General features: G+C 32.2%; 3 protein-coding genes across 3 annotated transcripts in view; 2 read left to right on the top strand and 1 right to left on the bottom strand.

Annotated features, from left to right (window-relative positions):
- HELRODRAFT_169114 (hypothetical protein) overlaps positions 1 to 2,299 on the top strand; it is a gene marked incomplete at both ends in the record, with an annotated part of 4,274 nt that extends 1,975 nt beyond the window's left edge. Inside the window, 2 exons of the mRNA XM_009014990.1 lie at positions 1,301 to 1,498; positions 2,192 to 2,299. Coding sequence (XP_009013238.1) covers positions 1,301 to 1,498; positions 2,192 to 2,299 — 306 coding nt within the window. The remainder of the gene's footprint in view (positions 1 to 1,300; positions 1,499 to 2,191) is intronic.
- Positions 2,300 to 3,380: 1,081 nt separating this feature from the next.
- Positions 3,381 to 5,860, top strand: HELRODRAFT_169113 (hypothetical protein; the record flags this gene model as incomplete). Its single annotated transcript, XM_009014989.1, has 4 exons — positions 3,381 to 3,736; positions 4,283 to 4,391; positions 5,027 to 5,221; positions 5,618 to 5,860. 4 exons carry the CDS (start codon positions 3,381 to 3,383, stop codon positions 5,858 to 5,860), a joined length of 903 nt encoding a protein of 300 aa, XP_009013237.1.
- A 370-nt stretch (positions 5,861 to 6,230) lies between these two features.
- HELRODRAFT_169112 (hypothetical protein) lies at positions 6,231 to 8,017 on the bottom strand (the record flags this gene model as incomplete). Its single annotated transcript, XM_009014988.1, has 3 exons — positions 6,231 to 6,772; positions 7,281 to 7,398; positions 7,955 to 8,017. The coding sequence occupies 3 exons, from the start codon at positions 8,015 to 8,017 to the stop codon at positions 6,231 to 6,233; spliced, it is 723 nt and encodes a 240-aa protein (XP_009013236.1).
- Positions 8,018 to 15,516: the final 7,499 nt, after the last annotated feature.

Below are 15,516 nucleotides of genomic sequence, written 5' to 3'. Positions count from 1 at the left end.
TCAGATATTTCGAGATATAATTCTGTAGCATCATAATCTGAATTGTAGAACTCCGCTAAATGTATACATTTTATTTTCAAATTATAATTTTTTTTATTATAAAATAAATCTTTCTAATTTTTATTATATAATAAATTTTTCAAGTCAAGAAGGAACCCGAATTTTCGATGAGCTTCATTTATCATGCGAACTTGACAATTGAAAACGTGCCCTCTTCGTTTTAACATATTCAAATTGATGACCAAAAATTGTTCAAACACTAACAAGATAAGGCGCATTTTGAAAAAAATTTGCCTTTAAACAAAAAATTATATTAATTTAGGCGCCCAAATACCAAAGACCACTATTTATATCTATTTCCAAATCGAGTATTCACAGACTAAGATATATTTTAGCTAAATAGATAATTTTAACCAAAATATTTCGTTTATATTTTGCTTAAATGTTTTTAATAATCTTTGTTAGATATTACTTTTTATAGAACAATTTCAAAATGGGCCCCTTAAATGTAATTATTGATGAAAATCACAGCATGTTTGGCGTTAGTTAACTTCCAATTCAACTTCTTGATTTTTCAAACGGTTGATCATTTTTAAGTTTCTTGGGTTCAAAACCAAATTTTTGTTTATTTTATGCATGATATAACAAAAAAGCTTTTTTCGGTATTCATATTTCATGTTTTTTATATTGATCTTTTGATGATCGAACTTTTTATTGACTTGATTCAAACAACCTTCCATAGAAAGTGGTACATCGATGCTAAACTAAAAATCTTTAAATAGTTCAGTCAGTATACTTTTATAAAATAATGGTATTTATTTCATAACGTTAAAAATAATTTATTTGGTGATGTTATTGTTAATGCATATTTCATAGTGTGATTACTAATTGATGATACAAATTATTAACAAATTTTAGCAACAGTTCAACTGAAAATTCTATCTGAGTTTAATTTTGACAAAATCTAAACACTGCAAAAATATCTATCTAAACATTAACGATCATTTTAATTATTGATTAATTTATACGTTATAAATAGAAATTTATTAACTTTTCCTCTCTTGAAATGAACCAAATTAACAACAACAACAAAAAAAACAATAAATAGCAACAACAAAAACAACAACAAAAACAACAACAGTAGCTACAAAAACAACAACAACAACAACATTAACATAAACAACAAAATCAACACAATCAACACATAAACTAGACAGCAACGATGACAGCACTAGAAAAAACATCAACATTAAAGAGCAACAACACAACTAACAACAACAATAAACAACAACATCAACAGATCGACTTCAGTGAAGCAATAGATGCGTGGTTGAAAACAGTATACAGGCGCAAGTACATCAAATGTTGTCGACTCTCTGCTCATAAATCGATTCTGTACATCACAAACTATTCTAAACCAGAGACATGTTTTAAATGCAATCCTTTATGGTGTCTGCTCTGCGGTCCATGTTGGTTTTTGTCTGCTCCGTGTTACAAGGTTGGTTTTTACCAATTATTTGTTTAAGTTGATGAAGTAATATATTTGAAGAATGACTATTTGAAGAATTAAAATACACAACTCTGAAGGGCAATTATATAGCTTATAATCACAACAGAACAGCCGCTTCCAATTTTCAATTGCACAGCGTACGCGGCTAGACGATGCTCGCAGAATAGAATGAAGATGCCTTTAAGTTATAACAATAATTACATCACTATTACGTACCAAGTTACTATTGCAACATGATTTGTGCACGTTTGATTGTTAACAATGCTACCGCAACAATAATTATCATACTCACTACTACTAAACCAACAACGCAAGCAATGACACAACAACATCACAACGGTTACAATGTAATCGTTTTTTATTGATGTATGGTTACTACTGATTCTTTTAGCTTTAAATTACAAATACCAAATTACTTATTTGATATTAGTCATCAGATATTTTACAGCAAGTGTGAACAAATTTTATATTTGTTTCTTGGGTACTTTATTGTCTGAATACTGGCTGAAGTTTTAAAATATGTAGACGTTTGTTGTGTGTTAGGACTGATTTTTCAGGTTCTTTCAAGCAATAATTTTTGTCTCAGCTATTTTCGACAAAGCGTGAGTAGTTGCGGCCACTAAACTGCTAAATAATGTTTCGTTAATACTAGTTTTAATCACACGTGAATAATCCAAATAGTGTTACAGAAAATGCAAATGTCACGACGTAAAAGTGACTATTGAAGCACCAATTGTTAGGAGAACTGTGGCCAGTAACACGGGAAGAGTAATTGAAGTTAACAGATAGATGAAATTCGTTGAAAGGTTAATTTTTTTAATTCTTTTTACACTTATAATTTTTTAAAAATTTGACTGTAAAATAAAGTATTAAAAAAAGTTATGCAATAAGTTTGTTTTGAATAATTTTTCAAATGAATAAAGAATCGGATCCTGAGTGTCTGTATTAAAGGGTACAGGGTAAAGTGTTCTCTACATTACAAATACGTCATATTTTCTACGTTAAAAAGTTGCGTGATTTCTTGACTGCAGAGTGCCAAATTGATATTTTAGCAACATCAGAGTACAAAAAATTACTTACACTTGGCTGCTTCATAAATAAATTAAATAATTAAATATGAACATTTGAAGACAGCTGAAAATAATTTGGTATATGATTGAATGAGAGAAATTAATTTTATAGCGAATGTGGAAAATGAAATAATAAAAAGTTTTATAAAAAAAAGGGTATCAAAGATAAAATTAAATGCCTTTAATCGATTTTCAGTCTAAAATAAAAAACTAACAAAACGTACCGATGTTATCAAAAGCGGAAAAGTCTGGAAATAAGAAATATTTTCAATGTCAAAAACTTTGTTGCTATAATATAAACGTTTCCATGTTGTTAACTACAGTTTTTATATAAGCGTGTATGTGTGTATGTATGTTTGTGTTTATGTATGTATGTGTGTATTTATGTATGTTTTGGTACACGTATACGGGTATTTTTGTATCTTTTGTATATATGTATGTATGTACATATGTATTTATGTCTGTCAGTCTGTATGTATGTCTGCATGTATGTATTTATAACTGTATTTATGCATGTATGTACGTACGTACGTATGTATGTATGTATGTATGTATGTATGTATGTATGTATGTATGTATGTATGTATGTATGTATGTATGTATGTATGTATGTTTGTATGTTTGTATACATGTATGCATGTATGTATGTTAAAACCAAAACATGATGAGTGACACTGAACCGTCAAACATCAAGTAACAAATGGATTAACACTTAGATTTGTCGTTAATTGCACATGTCGGCATTCAGTTGAATATTTTCAAGCACACAGACACGCAGGAACCGCTGCAACAAGCACGAAATGTGGTTAGTTGCGAAAAACAGTTCCCTGCTGTCGCCTGATCTGACGCTGATCATTTTACATATTGCCTTAAGAAATTTAAGGGTGTTGGGGTCCATCGGGCCGAGAACCTCGATATATATTGGCAAGAATTTTATCGAGGGGAGGGCGTTCCCATATTTTTTCATTTTCCCGTCCGCTGCCCTGGCCGCGGCCAAACCGCATTCTTCACTTGTCAGGTTTACATCCCACGCCAAACATCTGCCGGCTCTCCAAGGTATTAGTGTGCATCCGTCCGGGCGCCTACCACCATGCGCAGAAATGCCGGATGGTTCCTTGAGAACCAGGATTGAAGCCTTGGAGAAGAGCCGACAAATGTAGTCGTTTAATGCTGAGTGACGTAGTTGACGGCCCCCACCCAGGCGACAAACCAAACCGTGGTGCCCAAACTCGTCCGCCTCAGCGCCACATCGGCACGTGTATTTATTTTGAATGACCAGGCCAAGTCTGAAGCCAATGGCAAATCTCACAGACTCGTCGTCAAGCCTGGTGCCCACAGAGGTGTTGGGCCACGATCTCAACCACCCACAGTTGGCAACGCTGGACATGGCCAACAAACGAGCGGTGGAAAAGTCGCCGCCGCATGAAGACAACAAATTTTGAAAGATTTTTTTATATTCTTCGTTCAAAATTTGGACGTGCGTACGGTCCCCCGGGGCGGACACTGGGGGAAGAATATCGCGGCAACGAAAAAACCGGTGGAGCAGGGAAGACTGCAGGTCGAGGGTGGCAGCGGCATAAGAATTATAAACAACAGGAGCCAGCTGAACCACGCTAAGCAACCCCAGCCCACCAAATCGCACCGGCAGCTGAGCCTGGGACCAACCACTGTCGGTCACTTGAACATTGCAAATCGACGACAGGGCGGTGTGCAGGGCTCTGTCAAATTCGCCCAATTTAGAAGGATCAATGTGTTTGGATGTACGCAGGAAGTACATCAATTTGGGCAAACTGAGGGCATTGCGGATAATAGTCAAGGCATCATGGGCCGAAAGACAGGAAATTTGTAGCTATCGGCCAGAGTTGGGCCGTCTGAAGCAATGCTGATATCATCCAGATAAGCGCAAACGAAAGTGGACGAAGCTTTCTCTAAGAGTGGATGAAGAGTTAGTGCAAACAGCAAAGGACCAAGGGGATCACCCTGCTGTACCCCCTCGGACGATTCTACAACCCAAGAGTGGTAGCTAAGAGAAGAGACTCCGCCATAGGCAGAATGGCAAAAATTATAGATATTGGGGCAAAAAAGTTTGACAGCCTCCAACATCGAGTCTCTTCTCAAGGCGTTGAAGGCATTTTTAAAGTCCAGTTTCAGAAACCCCCATTGATCGGGGAGGTCGGTGACCAATCTTCGAACCGCATGAACGGCGGCCTCAGCGCCACCCTTAATTCCGACACCCAACTGAGTCGGGTAGAATTTGGTCTTGAGTTTGACCATGACCAGGGCCAAGGCACATTTGCCGGCCAACCTCCTCCAAACGTTCCCGACCGCAATCGGTCTGACCCCTCCGTCTTTCTTATTTAAAGCTATTAGCCGGCCTCCAAAGAAGAACCGGCGGACGGAGAGTGGGCAAGCTCCAGATAGGATCAAATTAATGAATTGGGTTAAGGAGTTCAGTGTGTCGTCGATTGGCAAGGGGCCTGAAAAAACATCCTTAAGGTGCTGGGGTCGTAGGCCATCCAGGCCTCCAGAAGAACCGTTTTTGAACGATTTAACGGCCCTCAGCACCTCGGCGGGAGAAACGCAACCAGCCGTTGGTGCTAATGCGGGGAAGATCCGCCTCTCCACCGGAATTTTTGGTTATGTATGTATGTATGTATGTGTGTATGTATGTATGTATGTATGTATGTATGTATGTATGTATGTATGTATGTATGTATGTATGTTTGTGTATGTATATTAAGAGAAATTTATATAAGCAGCACTAATTAAATGTTTTCAAAAGCGCTCTCAAAGTTAAATAAACCAAAAAGTTCAAATCTCTAATAAGTAAAGGCATTTTTATCGGAAATTTCACAAATCTGCCAACTAAATTGTTACTATAATTTTTTTCACTAATATGTTTGTAATTGTAAGGGAGATTGCAACAGCAGACGATGCAGATGTATGAAGAATGGGGTCACATGTGTCTCAGCCTGTGGAATCTGCAATGGAATTACATACAAGAATAGCATTTGATATTGTGAATCACGTATTGCAGGTATCACGCAGTGAATGTTGTGAAGGTAGAGTTTGTGGTAGAGTTTCTGGTTTGATCACACCTGCTGCTGCTGTCCGTGAAAACATGTTGTACAGAATTTCACTCAATGCTTTGTCCATGGTAAATGTACTTGAAAATCGCAATACCAGCATGAATTATTGCCTTTTCTATGGCTTCTGTGCCAAGAAAGATATCCATGTACTTATCAATTTCCCCGGCACTAAACCTGAATTAATACACTAAATTAGGTTCAAGTATAACATAAAAAGTGACATAAATTAAGCGATTTATTTGTGTATGTGTGCAAATGGTAATGTTAGTATTATTATTCCTATCTGTTAAATAGAGTAGTTTTTTCAATTTCAGCAATTGCAGAAACAGTCACATCCCTTGAAGGCATGACTGATTCTAACAAACCATCCATCTTCTCCTTATTATCTGAATAATAAGTAACGCTTCTGTCCATGAGGTAGAGACTCACGGATCATTTTTATGTTTAAGGAGTTAGATGATGTTGTTAGGAAGATTGAGTGATGGCTGCCTGATATTGGCTATGAATTTAGATTTAGATCAGTTAGGGCAACATCATTGCATATAACCTTGATTGCTGTCTTTATGATCTGATTTTTTTGTCACCATGTTCAAGATTAGTTTGATGTTCTTGCAAAATGTTGTCAATGCAATCACAGAGGCAAAGCACATTTGTCTTTTTCCCCTGTCTTGTGAAGTACAACGTGTCTTGATATTTCTCTCTGAGTTTAATTTTTAGCCATAATTTATACATTGAATAGGTGAACATTGAATACTTTTTTTTATCTGGTGACTGATCAAACTCCTGCAGTTTAGTTTGGACTTGGCCAACTGTGGTTATGCCATGCCTTATTTCTAATTCAAACCATTCACAAAACTCGACAAAAACAACTCGTTCCTCATCAATTTTTTTGTCCTCTCTTTCTCTTTCTTTTTCATCATTCTTTAAGTAATGTTCATCTCTCTCAATAAGAAGTTTACAGCGCAAAAGATACAGTGTTTTTTCTGCTACCAAGTTGTTTATCCCCCAGACGTCCAGTGACTTCACTACCAATGCATCTCCACGACGGTATAGCTTATCTGCAGTTATATTGTATGACACTCTGTGTTTCTTTCTAGCTTTAGCTGGGTTATTTTTGTGAAGTTGCGCCGGTTAATTGCAAAGAACGCATACATCTTTATATGGTATTATAATTTTTGGTTTGCCTCAAAATTTTTGTAATGAATTTTTTAATAATTGCTATTCGATAGCCTAATTTCAGTAACTCTTTTTGGCATTTCCCGTTGGAATTGAGTTTCAACATTTTAACCCATGTTAGTATACACTTTCACAAATATAATGGTGAAGAATTTGTTTGGTAACAATTTAGTTGACAGATTTTCATATTGTTATAACTGGCCAGTCGAAAATAGCGACACGATAGATCTTAAAATATCGTTTTATTTACAAATCGGTAATCAATGTTAATCAATAATCAACGTTAATTAATTTTAAATTTTGTCAATGAAAATGAATCTTCACAAACTATCGAATTAATTCAGAAACTATCGCTTTCTGAATAACAATTCACTGACGTTTATCGCAAATACAACGCAGAGTCAAATATCAAATTCCGTTTTCGACACAACCAACCATTCGGTATCCTACACGTCTTTATATACTGACACTTCTCGAACGTCCTAGATATCTCGCTGTCAGGAGGCTCTAGTTCCCTCTCGAATTGTATGCGTTCGTAGCGACACTCGCGCCTCTAGCGAATAAATTCGTGACGGTTATAACCTTTTCCTTACTAACTGACATCATTCACAACAAAAGAGACAACTTCAGCACGATCCTTTTTATAACCGCGTATATTATTGTTGTTATTTTTCTCAGTATTTTTCCTAAACCTTTTATATTTTTATCAGTATTATTGTTGTTATTACGAAAATAAAGTTAAAATATTTTATTTAAAAAAATTTCAGTGAGGTATCGTCATCAGACGTGTAAGGTGAACGATCTCAATGCAGTGCTGTCATGGTTCTCTCCTGTTTTAATTTTCCCCTCACAGTTAATTATATTATTTTATTATAACGCTCACCACTTGGTGTATCGTTATAGGGTTGAGTTTTAATGTTAGCTCGTTATAATGAATTGAATTTGTATTGTTAATAATACAAAATAAATAGGTCGTCACCTTGTCTGTTTTTCATCGTTAATTCACACAAAACATTTACGATGTTATAAAATTAACTTTCGATTTTTTGCAGCTAGTTAATTAACTCATCTAACTGTTCGAAACTACATATTTTTCAAAACCACCTAACTAATCTATCACACGACGACCCATACTTATAATCCATTTGACATGCTAACTCGTTGCACGACATATGTAAAGCACATCATACAGTAGTAAGTAACAATACTGTCATTGTGTTGTGAATTAGCTGTGTTTCTCGTTTAATTAATTAATAAATTAAAAAGTTTAAATTTTTAATTAATATATTAAAGATGAAAAAATATGTTGTTTAATTTCTCTATTTTATTGTTCGTGGGAATGTTTGTATTTATGTTATAAATGTCTTAATACTTGTTTTGTTTATTACTCCATGTTAAATGACCAAAAAGTTTTTAAACTAAGTTAATTTGTGAAAACTTATAAATCATTTCATACAGATTTTTGTAACATATTTATATTAATGCATTCTTTCATTTCAGAACGGTAAAGTTTTTTAAGTTTTTTATTGTTTTCTTTTACCTGCAACCAACAACAGGTGTTCATCCGCTTGTAACTATGATGTTTTCAGAGAGATATTTGTTTTGCTATTCATTTTTTTTTTGTTTTTAGGCGGCATATATATATATATATATATATATATATACATATATATATATATATATATACATATATATATATATATATATATATATATATATATATATATATAGTATAAATTACCGAATTGTTTACGTTAATCAATTTAAAATTTGTCTTAAAGTTACTCAATACTTATAAATACACCTCAAAGCTTAAATTTTATAAATAAAATGACAAATCTAATAAAAACAAATAGTAATGGATTAACGCAGAAGTGGGCAAACTTTTTGCTGTAAGGTCCACACTGAGCTGATCTTTGTCTAAAAGAACTTGTGCACGTGTTTATACTATATAATTGTATATGACGGATCATATAGCTACATAATATATATATACATAGAGATACATAAGCGCATAATTTAAGAACATGTTATGTTAAAGGTTAGGCTAGGCATACATGACACATAATAACAACATCACTAATTGTGAGGTGAGCTGGACAATTTTCTTTGAGCTATAACATGGGTTATGCATACATTATAAGCTGATCTTTGTGTAAAAAAATTTGTGCACGTGCATATATGACACATAATATTAACATCACTAATTATGAGATGAGCTGGACAATTGTCTTTATGCTATAACATGGGTTATGCATAAATTATAAGCTGATCTTTGTGTACAGAATTTGGCGTATCACACAGCCGGTTTTTGAATTTTAAATCTGGCCAAGTCCGGCCCCGGCCGGATTTGAAAAACCTGAATCCGGTGCATCCCTAATATATATATACATATATATATCATTAGGACCAGAAGCGTAGCTTATTTGGCTATTAAATAAATAGGAACAGCAAAAACATAAAATAAAATGAAGTTTATACCATACTTCTGAAAATTTAAAGTTCATTAAGAACGTTTAACCGTCCTGAAAACCATTTGAAATGAAATTAGAACAACAGTTAAACAAAAGCAAAAGTGAGATGAGCTGATTTCAATTTATATAAAAACTTAAATAGATTAATGGAAAATAATAATGATGATAATCTATATAAAAATTATCGTGTAAAAATGATTACAAAATTAAAAGAATGTTAAAGATCCATGTAACACGTAAACACGCCCGCGCTTTCATCACACTTACATGTTTGCATATAAATACCATAGAATTATTACATGTAACATAAAATACTGATATAAATTGAAATTAATTAAAAGGAGAAATTATTGATTTTTTAAATGAAGATAAGCTAGAGAGCATTTTCAGTTCAGATGGTAACAATGACTATAATTTGATACCATGGACGAAGATCGAATGGGCTAAGTATAGTTCTAAAAGGATAAATATAAAATTCACATGTACGTCTTGTAACTTTAGAAATTATTTTAGTCGACTTATGTAAAAAAATTGAAAAACGGATATATTATTAGAATTATAACTTTATATAAAGACATTAATATTCGAATTGTATGTATTTGCTGGATTGAGTGAATTTTAGAAGATATAAAATAGGAAGTAATATGAGAAAATTCAAGCAGTTCAAAAAGAATTTTAATAAAGCCTTTTTTGGCATTTAGTTAGTAAAGAAATATGGAAATATATGTTCTTACTTCATATAATAACACAATATGTAATATAGAGATAGACCAAGGATTATCTTATATGAAAATAAAAATTTTAATTTATTGATTACACCAAAACTTTTATAAATTTTTTGCAGTGAAATCTTTATGTTTTTTCCAGTTTAAATTACTGGTAATAATTATTCCTAAAAATTTTGAAGATGATATCCTAGGAGTAAGAATTTCATTAATGCCAATCTTAAAATTAATAAGAATAGTAATTATTGGCCCAAAATGTGTGCAATTAGTTTTTGCTAAGTTTATGGTTTAGCAATTGCAGACTGTCCAATCGCAAACCTTTGTTATGTTTTTGTTGAGAAATTGAACAATAAAGAGCAAGGTAGTATCGTCAGCGAAAAGATGAATTTTAACTTGGAAGAGGATGCAGTAAGATCATCGATTAAAATATAAGAAAAGTGGGCCAAGCATTGAACCCTGGGGAACGCCGCAACTTATTGGCAGAGTTGAAGAATTATAATTTTCGATTGAGACAAATTGGGACCTTTCATTTAGATAACTAGTAAACCAGTTTAAAATAAAACCTCTTACCCCACTGTGATGAAGCTTTTTAAAAAGAATATCATGCCAAACAGTATCAAAAGCTTTTGTAATTTACACACACACACACACACACACATATATATATATATATATATATATATATATATATATATCTATGTGTGCTGATTAAAGACCATAAATAATGCAGTAATTTATGAAATCTACTGAATTTCTAGCATTGGATAGTTTTTTTATTACATTTCTCAATATTTCTAACCAAATTTTTGTCGTCATTATTTATTTTATCAAAGTTAGAATAATAGTTTTAAAATTCATTCTCGATTTGCATGCTCTTTGATAGCACTTTGGTCGATGTAAATTATACCAATAAAAATAGCTGTTAGCTTTATATTACATAATTTATAAACTGATTTGTTGTTTTATTCACGATTGACAACATTGCTGTGTAATAAAATTATTGTAGAGAAAAACGTTCGTACTTGAAGTATTATTAGTATTTAGATCGAATAATTATATTTTAATGTAGGCCTATCTATGTTTTAATGTAGTTTTCACGGAAGCATATTACATTACATATGACAATAAAAAAATGGTTTATATTTATTCTTGTCGTTGTGAAACACAAAATTGAACCGATTTTTTCAAATGAGACAAAATAGTTTGCTAATGTCGCACAATGAAATATTTTTTAATTATATTACGAGGTAATACTTTTTTATTTCACAGAATTTATTTTATTTAAAGATTCACAAAAGTCTTTATATGTTTTCAAAAAACATCAGCCTTTAATCTCACTCCAAAAAGAATTTTTATATTTTATTATTATTGTGTCCATCTGTTTTAGTCAATTAAGTCAACTAAAAAAATTAAAAATAGTGTACTTATATTAATTATATTAATTCAAGATAAATTTATAATGCTTTAGCCAAAGAAGTAATAATTAATATAATCAAGAAAGTTTGAAACACCCTATTATGTAAAGTACCTATGTTCTAGACCATATTATGTAGAGCAACGGTTCTCAACCTGTGGTCCGCGGACATTTGCCTGGTGGTCCGCGAGCAAAGTGTGAAATGCAAATATTTAAAATATTAATTTTAATACACCTATAGTCAAGTGTTGTAACTGAAGTTCTCTAAGTCTAATAGTTATACTAAAAACTATGTTATAATAACTATGTGTAGTTATTACGTCATTATATGAAATAATAATTTTATTTATATAAATTTCTGTTGAAAACCGCTGATGTAGAGTGTTGTGTTACGTTTTGACGCCAGTTTGCTATCGTGTTATTGCGTCGAACATCCCATCTACATAGAAACAGGGAACTAACGGATCACTGGTTTGATGCTCACGTATAATAATAACCTGAAACAAAATTGCTGATAATCTACTCACTTGGGGTATTTTAACTCTAATAATGTTATGCGCTAAATTATTGTAAACATTTTTTTTTCTTCGCTACAGTCGGTGGTATCAGCTCTCAGCTACTGTCAACATTTTAAAGTAAACGGGTTGAATAAGTCGCGGAGTTCTGCAATCTCTGATGTGTGGTTCTTGAGCGATTGCTGAATATTACTCTATAATTGGCAACTAATAATATGGCTTTCAGAGGTTCTTCTGATAAACTATATACATTTAATAATGGAAAACTTTTAGAACTGGTACAATTACTCGCAAAACTCGATTCTATAATGTTGAACTACGTCATGCTAGCTCTTAAAGAAAATATTTCTGATCACTACTGTGGAAAAACTATTCAAAATGTAACAAACATAATTATATCCAAATCTATACAGACTACATATTATTCTATTATTGTCGACTGCACTCCTGACATACCTAATAAAGAACAGTTTTCGCTCACAATTAGAATTGTAAATATATCAGAATATCCTATAAAAATAAATAAACATTTTCCTGGTGTTTTTTTGCTAACGACTATTGCTATTGCAAACGACTCAACAGGTCTTAGTTTAAAAGAAACCATAATTGGAGCCTTAAAAGAATTTGGACTGAACATAAGCCTTTGTAAAGAGCAAGGGTACGATGATGGCGCAAATATAAAAGGAAAAATATTGGTCTTTTGATTTAAACCTTCCCCGTGGAAGCCACTCTCTCAATTTAGTTATTGGTAATGCTACACAGTCTTCACACAATTCCGTTAACATTTTTGGAATTATACAAAGATTATTCACTTCAATTTCTGCATCCACTTCTCGTTGATATTTATTTAGCCATGTAACAAATTTCACTCTTAAAAGATTATTTGATACCCGTTGGAAAGTCAAAATTGAAAGTCTCAAAGCAATCAGATAGCAAATAAGTAGCATGTATGATGCTTTAATTACTATATATGAAACTGATACCAAAACTCCTGATATTGCACACGAAAAACTTACATTCCCCTTACAAAAGATTATAGTTTTCTAATCTTTTTAATTACATGGCACAATGTACCGTTTCAAATTAACGTCGTTAGTAAAGCGATGCAGGCCAAGGACATGGATCTGGTACAGTGCACGAAAAGGCTTAAAAATGTAATAAGTATTAAGAAAATTGCAGAATGTTTCGCTAAAAACAAGCAATTGCTGATGCTATAGCATGATGAATTTGGATAATAATTTTTTTTCAATAAATTGAACAATTTTCAGAAAGTTCTACTAAAGAAAATTGAAAGGACAAACTTTAATTTAAGTACGTACTTAAGTACAAATGTAATACCTACATGGATACCTTGTATTATCCGAATAAATCACAACGAACATCTGCCATTTTCGGCTTGCTAAAGTATAATGTTTGCTTCAATGATTTTCTTATATTTAATTTAGTACATTATTTTAAATAATTTTAATTTTACGCTAATTATTTTACATATTGAATATACTATTATTGTTACCGCTGATAAAGGTTTAAAAATATATTTTTAATAATAATTTTATTTATTGATTTACTGTTTTTATATTAAATTGAAATATAAGACTTCTATTTTTATGTCAAATTATGTATTCTTGTTTGACTTTAGTTGGAAGAAATTGAACACACAAAATTAAACATCGTAAACTTTACGATGTTTATTTTTTCAGTTTTCTCTATAGTGTAATTTATTTTATATGTGTAGAAACTAAATGTATTATTAACTGAGTAACCATTCAAATTGTTTATTGTGTTGTATTTTATTTAAAAAATAATTTAATTAATTAAAAAATGTATTATTGTATTAAACAGATACCAACCAAAAACTATGGTTAATAAATATTCAGCCAGCCTATGATTGCAAAAGTGGATATGAGTCGAAAACTAAAAATGATGTAGAAAGTAATGTAACTCAAAAATCCTGAACTACTTGAAAATTGGAACAGAGTTAACCCATGTCAGGATTTCATATCTAATAAAAATTCAAAAATGTGCTCATTGCATTTCCATCCCTCAGACTTTTTAGAGGGATACTGCGATTCAAATATTTATCGCGTTAAAAACAAAGGTGGGAGGGGGTAATTATTTTGTTTCGGCACGCCATGTTGTTGAGAGCAAACCAAAATTAAAATGATTTCATTACTGAAACACTCAAAACTTTCTGTCAGAAAAATTAATGATTTAATTAATGACATTCAACCAAACGTTAATAGCGATGAAAATGAATTGGTAAATGAAATCACGACAACTTTTAATGGCAAACTTAATGACCTTAGCAAAAGTGAAGTCAGCACTATATATTATATATTTGGAGCGGTTGCTCAGTATCTTGCGCTCAACACGATATGAGCGCTGTAAAGAAAATATTGTAGATGACAAAATATATACAAGCCTAAAACGGTTGAAATGCATATGCCAGTTTGAGTTCCAGATGCTGTTATCAAGAATTCCATGAACCTAGTACATGAAAAAGTTGTCAAAAAAAATGACAACCTCACTCCCAACCCGGCGCGTAATCAACAATGAAAACAAAGAATTAATAAAAACTAGCATTGTAAATAGTGACAAAGAAGAATATGATGCTATCGATGAAGAAAAGGAAACCAACGAAGATGGACCAGCCAATAAAGAAATCTGACACCTAATTTTCATCTAAGTTCACTTTGACAAAGTGAATATTTCCCTATATAAACTAAATCGCACTGATGATGATTCATTCGGAATCGAAATATGGCCTTATTTGCAGCATGAATTCAGAAAATAAGTTTATTTTGAATTGTAATAAACTAAACGTTTACCAAAAAACTTTAGTGAGAAAAATCGAAAAAACGAAATTTGTAATATATATATATATATATATATATATATATATATATATATATATATATATATATATATATATATATATATACAATATTCTATAAATTCTACCGAATGTTTGGCGTTAATATGTTTGTAGTTCGTTTTTTCAATTTTTCTCACTAAAGTTTTTTGGTGAACGTTTAGTTTATTAAAATTCAAAATGGCTACTTATATGGGAATATAAAAAGGCATAAGAATAATCATCCCATTCGACCAATTATTAGCCAAATTACAACCTTTACATACCCTGTTGCAAAATTTTTGAACAAAATTCTAACCCCATAAATTCCAAACAATTACACACTACAATCTTCCAGTGAGTTTATTATCTCCTCAGCATTATTAAACCATCCAAATTTATTGCCACGCTGGATGTTGAATCATTATTCACAAATGTACCAATTCATGATACCATTGACATAATTATCAACACCGTTAACCAATCAGATATGGTTCCATTGAGCATACCGAAAGCACAACTGAAGTTCCTTCTTCAAATATGCACTACCGAAGCACCATTCCACAGCCCCACAGGCAAACTTTACAAGCAAATCGATGGTGTCGCTATGGGTCCCCCACTTGGCGTCCTATTTGCCAGTTTTTACTTAGGACATCTGGAGAATGAGAACTTTAAAAACAATGCAAATTTTG

Source organism: Helobdella robusta (assembly GCF_000326865.2).
Source record: "Helobdella robusta unplaced genomic scaffold HELROscaffold_15, whole genome shotgun sequence".
In the NCBI taxonomy this organism is placed as follows: domain Eukaryota; kingdom Metazoa; phylum Annelida; class Clitellata; order Rhynchobdellida; family Glossiphoniidae; genus Helobdella; species Helobdella robusta.
This window is presented reverse-complemented; position numbering and strand designations above follow the sequence as displayed.